The following is a 6771-nucleotide window of genomic DNA, read 5'->3' on the forward strand; positions in this document are numbered from 1 at the left end:
TATTCTTAATAGTCTGTACAGCTAATAAAATTTGATTTCTGGAAACCAAAATATCTAACATTATTATGGTAAAGTCTACTTCATTCGCTCGCTCTAGTTGCGCTTTTGTCCGCCCTGTGAAACATAGGCTTCCCCGTTTCTATGACTCTTTAAACCTCTCATGCAACATTGAAAAAAGAGCAAGCGTTACAGAAAAGTGCAGACCTTTGAGACGGTCGGGCTTCATGCGTCAGTAAAGTTCAGCTACGTAAATTCTCGTTACATTCTTCTGAACTCGATGTTTCAGATGTAGCCCGTAGCAGAGACTATGTGATTCGTAGTAGCGTCTACAGAGATAAGAAGGGGTTTCTCGTGACGGCAGGCTAATGGAATGAGTTCCTCTTAATTTTTGTTAACTTTTTGCTCTGTAATTCTGAAATAAAGAACGTAATGTAAGGCAAATAAAAATTTGTTAACACGCTGCACCGCGGTCGCTCAATAGAAAGAACGGTCGCTGGACCTACGTCATCCCTATCGTGCGTTAGCTCTTATGTCTGATTATTCATTGAAGGGTAACAAACTAAAGCGAGACTCGATCTCGGAACCTTTGCCTTTCGCGGGCAAGTGCTCTACCGACGGAGCTACTCAAGTGCGACTCACGCCCCGTCCTCACAGCTTTACTTCTGCCAGTACCTCGTCGCCTACCTTCTCGGTCCGGCACACAGTTTTAATCTGCCAGGAATTTTGGCATCATCGCACGCTCCCCTGCAGAGTGAAAATCTCATTCTGGTAACAAACTAGTTTTCGTATCCGCAACAATTCACTTTTCTTCCCTTTATTTTCATTTAGTTAGCTTTTTTGTTTAGCTATTTACATTTAGCTTTCATTTAGCTGTTTTCATTTAGCTACTGATTCGACGACGCTTTTTGGCTTATTGGTAGTAAAAAGATTATAAGAAAACAAAGGAGAAAGAATAACTTACGAGCAACGTGCATGCACAACACTAATTGTGCTGTACATGAAAAACACTTACCCATTACACCACTATAAATTATATAATCCCAAGTTAGAACAAATTGTGACGCGCTTTTTTTACCGCTGTTAGGGAAAACAGTAAGGAGGTCTGATCAACCCTGAATTCCTCGGCCAGCTGCCAAAACGATTTCTGTATTTTTCGGTAGTAATGAACGCTACAATAACTACAAGTCATTCTAAAAATAAAGACAACAACTCATAAAAATAGCTTTTCTGCTCAGTGGATAAACACAACTATGGCTACTCTCAAAACAAAACTAAGAGGAAATGGATGCTCACAAAATTATCCTCCTCTTCTCTCACTCGCCTTGCGCAGCGGTATCGGCTAACCTGCCACTGCGTTGTGGTCCCGCAGGCCAGCCGCTGCGTGCGGCCGCGTGTTTCGCGCGTACCTTGCACCAGCCCCGTTGTTAAGAATCTAAAGGGCCATACCCGGGACGTCCCGAAAGATGCAGCAGGGACATAGGAACTTGAAATTTAAAACCGGGACGGTCCCGACTAATTGGGTCACCTGGCAACACTAATAACGATGCAACCACTAAAAACATTGCGTGGGAAAAGTGACCTGCAAATTGCAGAAAAGTTGTTCGCTCTGCTTAGTAAATGTGGTGTGCGTAGTGTAAGACCTTCGGTACACACACCATCAGATTTTTTGACTTGTCGCTCTAACGAAGTAGGCGAGTGTCAGCAATATGTCTCGTGGTCTTATCGTAGCGTGTTTATCTTCTGCCGTTTAGGTTAGACGATAGAAATGCCACTTGCACGCTTAGAGTAGCAGATTGACGGTGACCAACTTTAAAGAGAACTTGATTAATTTTCACACACATTTATTAAAATAATAAAAAATTAGACATTACGTTACTTGATTCTGGATGCTGTTTACAACTGATATTCTGAAGTTCCTTTGGTCTTGGTACGTTAATCTTATTCTCACATATCTCTGATACTTGAAAAAGTGTCTATACATATCTGTCCGTGGCTATGTACAGGAATATGATAATCTTATTAGGCGCAAACTGAAACTTAACTACAGACTAATGCAGACTGACTAATCGGAGGTGTGTACACTCGTTATAATACCTCGAGCGTTCATGTATCACTACGCGAGTGTGATCCGCGAGGAGAAAAGGTTCTACGTTGGCAGCAATCTCATTGGCTGCGTTACATATTAATACGCGGATCGGCGGAAGCAGAATTTGGTCCGCCTCTAAGACACCGCCATCTCGTAGTGTAGAGATGGACGAGCGCTACACCTGCGCTGTTGTGATTAGCGGGGCGCGCTCTAGTGGGAAAGTTGTGTACGCGCTGACTACGCGGAACTATGTACACAACAGTAACGCATTCACCGAGGAAGCCATCAGCATTAGCGAGAGGCACTTCTAAGCAGAAATCTGAAGAAGGCCTGTCACATGAATATCAGCACGATGTGACACATTCTAACGCCTTTACCACCGAGATATCCTATTTTACCGAGTAAGGTTTTTCGAAAATATACAGTCTGTAAGGATCTTGTTGTGACGGGAGTTTAAAGGGTAATCACCCATTTTATTTTCATTTGCTCGCACCAGTGTGCGTTTGATCTTCTTCTTGAGACTCTGGATTTTATTAAAATTAGGTGTGTTTAAACTATCCAACTCAGGAATAACGCACAGTCATTTGCAATGGCTCACATGTCACGTAGTATCCACTAAGGCATGGTGCATTTAAAAAAGGTTTGTTGCATTACGTCCGTTGTACATCAACAAGGTACTGAAAATATACTCGTATTAGCAGATATTCGCTGCAGTGATCACTTCAACCATAACCTGCCGACTATTGAAGATTCGGCAGGTGATGGTTGAAGTGCCCACGTCCTCATTTGTTTGTTAGATACACTGCAATGTCAGTCTTCCTCAGTGGTTTTGCCCAAGACGACTCCTTCTAGTGTCACTAAAGCTATAAACTTGAAGCCTTAACACATCATCACGTTCTTTTCTCTAGTCAACATTTTTCAATTATTCCTGTCATCATCAACTCTGATACTAGATTCCTCATCATGTATCTTAGCAGTCTATTTAGTTTTCTGTATTCATCTGTAACATCACACCTCAGATGTTTAGTTTCTCTCCTTTTTCGGACTGCCGGCAATTTGTGACTCATTTTCTTACAGTACTCTCCTCCAGGTTTACATTCTCACTAATTTCTCTCCAAAATTAATATAAATGTCAGTTTTAGCGAGAAAAATATTTGCAGTTACAAACAAAATGTCAGACAGGTATCTGTGATGCAATTTGATGCTAATGCTTTGTCCGGCAATGAGGAAGATGCATTCATAATACCTCTGTAACTAAATTACAGAGAACTGTATAACTTTAATTACTTTGGACGCATATAAAGATAAATAAAGTTAATTTCATCCTGTGTTTCCTGCAATATCGAGCTCTATTAAATGTGATGCTATTGCCGTCACTGATTTCTCACGATTTTACCGTTCTGCTATAGCTTAATTTATTTCGATAAAGCCCCAATAAATCTAATTATGAAAAGGAACTGTGGAGTAAATATAACACATCGTAATTTTGTAATTAATTATTTTATCTGTTTCGACGTAGATGCAGATGGTTGCACCTTGGAACGCATTGTACTGTTTTGTCTCAAACCAAACTTACAATAGATGTTTGATGTGTTTGGATATTCCATTTGGAAACGATAGTGATAAATTTAAACGTTCTGCAATCTTTTACTGAAACAGCAGACGATACTCCGGAAAAGTATTTTTCTTTACAATGTGAAAAACTGTTCCGAGTGACAACATGATTATGTACCTAAGAACAATTATACTGTTCAAATTTAAACGGGACGGAATCAAGAATATCTTGTCAATATTGTTTTAATGGTCTCTTTGTTACATCGTTACTGTGCTTCACTCCAATAACAGGAAAGTGAAAGCAACTATACAAATTTCAATTCCCAAGAGAGGGAAAATAGTTAATACATTTAAAAAACTGAGTTAATTTGAAAATATCATGAGTTCAGTGTTAAAGACATTCCGTTTCATTGTTCAAATTGTTAACGTCTGAAAAAGTATAGTTTAACCTTGCACACATTATGTTACTAGTTTCAAAAATGTACAGAATCTTACTCGGTACGAAAGAATTAAGACTGCCATCAAAGTAGCTTTAATACAGTACACACGTTTAACCTAAACAGTTAAGTTCAATAGTTTCGTTAGCCTTGTGATCAGAGACCTTTCAGTCGAATATCAGTATCGACTGTGGAAAATGATGCATCGATGTAGCTAGAGATCTTCTAACTTGATACCTTGTGGATATTAAGTATGAGAAAGTAATTTAGGTTCAAGATTACATTGCAACTGATATTTGTCGTCATCTCACATTAAGTGTCGGAAAATTTTTTTGTGGCTAGCTCATGTATTTCAGACGTGTTATTGTTCTACCACTGTCATTAGTTGATCGCCAACAAATGGTCAGCGACAAATAATTTCAGAATTAAAATTTGTGCTTGATAGATTCCGAGTAAATGTCCTTTCTAAATTACGTCTGTGGCACATACCGGAGAATTTACCAGTTATCGATATCCACTTGTTTTCACTGTTTCAGTAAGTTTCCTTGAATAATATAGTACGCTGCAGGTTTATCTAGCAAATATTCCAACTGTAAACAAAAGTAACATGAAATTTGCCAAATATATATTTTGATGTGCTGTCTACCACACAGTAGTTTGGGACGAAGTTAACTCTGTCCTTGCATACAGGGTCGTATTTCACTCAAATATCACTAGCAAAGAGAATAAGGAAGTCTATGTCCAGGTATACGTTTTCTTATTGAGTGAAACGAACAAGAGTTTGAATGTTACATAGAGTGATAACACCCTGGGATTAATCTTTATTCATCTAAATAGCTTTACTGCAAAGCTAGTTTTATTTTGTGGTCATCTGTTTTTGTATATTACTCGTACTTCGTACGCGACTTGGATTGTTGTCTCAAGGTGTAACTTGGTTACAAATTTGACGTTCACAGTACATATCGTATTGGCTTAAAAATGAGGGTTGGAAGTATACTTTTTATAGATTTTCGTTATTAACTTTTTCCGGGCGTGATGAACAACATACATCGTCACGTGACTTTTAAGTATCCATTTCAAACCGGATTGTTTAACGCTTCATTAAGGCTGTTTTATTAAACCCCATTGACTTACTGTGTTTGTTTACGTTACATAACTCAGACAAGAATAAATGACGAGGATGATGAATAAATCAGATGTGAAGTGCAGCAATATTACTTTGTAATTGAGAATTCATCTCGACCTCTAAAATTTTTACAGGTAGCAGTCCTGTATATATATGTATACAAGCAACGATCAGCGTAAATGGCTTGAGAGGCTGAGTGGAGTAGTTACAATTTCGCTCAACTGTCTGCACCGGTCTGTGTTACGGAAGTCGATTCAGACGTAGTATCTTGATTCGCAGGCGGAAGAGGAGCGATGAAATGCAGGCAAAGGGATGTCACAGAGTATCCTTTGTCCTGGTCAGAAAGCGAGCGGTCAGTCTTGAAGCTGAATATGCGCCACTTGTGTTATTTTGGGGCGTGGCCTTTATCAAGGTGTCCATTATACCACGTTTACAGCATCTTTAACTTCGCACTGGGCATCTGGTACGTTAGTGAGGGTTCGACATCCTTCTTCTTCTTGTGGGGAGACATGGAGGAAGCAACGCTAGTACTCATAAGTACTTTCAACATCGGGAGCATCGTTGTCAAGATGGCGCTCTTCGTGAGGCGCAGACGGCAGTACTTTGCCCTGGTCCGACGAGTGGACGGTCTGATGCTGGTGCAGAGCGAACTCTGCTCCCAGGACCCGGTCCTCGGTCACTTGCTGTGGCGCTCCAAGAGGACCGCGGCCCGCCTTACCACGGCCATGCTACTGCTCATGGTGTCCCAGTACGTCACGTGGTACCCCATGCCGCTCATCATGAAAGGAGGTGTGCGCCGTTTGCCCCTAGCGCAGCATCCCTGGGACAACAACAGCAATTATTACGAGCTGTCATACGCTGTGCAGTGCATGGCCGGAGCGTGGATGACGCAGATCAGTTTCGGCATCGACTGCCTCTTTGTGTCCATCATGATCCTGGTGGCCGCGCAGATGAAGATCCTCGCGTCGCGCGTGGCCCGTCTGAAGATGCGTGGCGACGAATTTTGGAGCAAGCGGCACGCGATTAAAAGTACCGGAGAGAATGTGTACAGAGAACTGTGTCTCTGTATTGAAACCCATCAGCAGCTTCTCAGGTACGTTGAAAAGCGCCTTCTAATTTCAATGAATTTTGCGAAGCTTGTCTTGGTCAACGAATGCAGCACGCACGAGGAATGGACCACGTGGTTATAATACATCAAAATGTTCTTAACTCATAATCTTGATCGCAAGAATAGTTAGTTTCGAATGAGAACAATCTACAGTTTGCTGATGGGAAAACAAAGCTTGATCATTGATTGTCAGTTTCAGGCTAATTATCTAGAACGAAACAGAAGCCTGAAACAGACAAAAATATATACAAATAGCGTATTACAGTAATTACATTATCGTCAGAAATGTCTAAACTGAAAACATTCAAGTTTCTCTGCTGCGCAGGGGGATCTGGAGATCCCCCTACAAAATTTTACAGGTTTTTTAGAAACATTTTCGAACTAATTTAGTATCAGAAACACGTGGTCTGCTGGGGCTCACTGCTGTAGGGTAGTTGAATTTCCTTTGATAACAACCCCT

General features: G+C 40.7%; 1 protein-coding gene across 1 annotated transcript; it reads left to right on the forward strand.

Moving 5' to 3' along the window:
• The first annotated feature begins 5772 nt into the window (after positions 1-5772).
• Positions 5773-6393, forward strand: LOC126419475 (uncharacterized). The gene has a single exon (XM_050086663.1). It carries the CDS (start codon positions 5773-5775, stop codon positions 6391-6393), a length of 621 nt encoding a protein of 206 aa, XP_049942620.1.
• The last annotated feature ends 378 nt before the right edge of the window (positions 6394-6771 follow it).

Source organism: Schistocerca serialis, chromosome 9 (genome assembly GCF_023864345.2).
Source record: "Schistocerca serialis cubense isolate TAMUIC-IGC-003099 chromosome 9, iqSchSeri2.2, whole genome shotgun sequence".
Lineage (NCBI taxonomy): Eukaryota > Metazoa > Arthropoda > Insecta > Orthoptera > Acrididae > Schistocerca > Schistocerca serialis.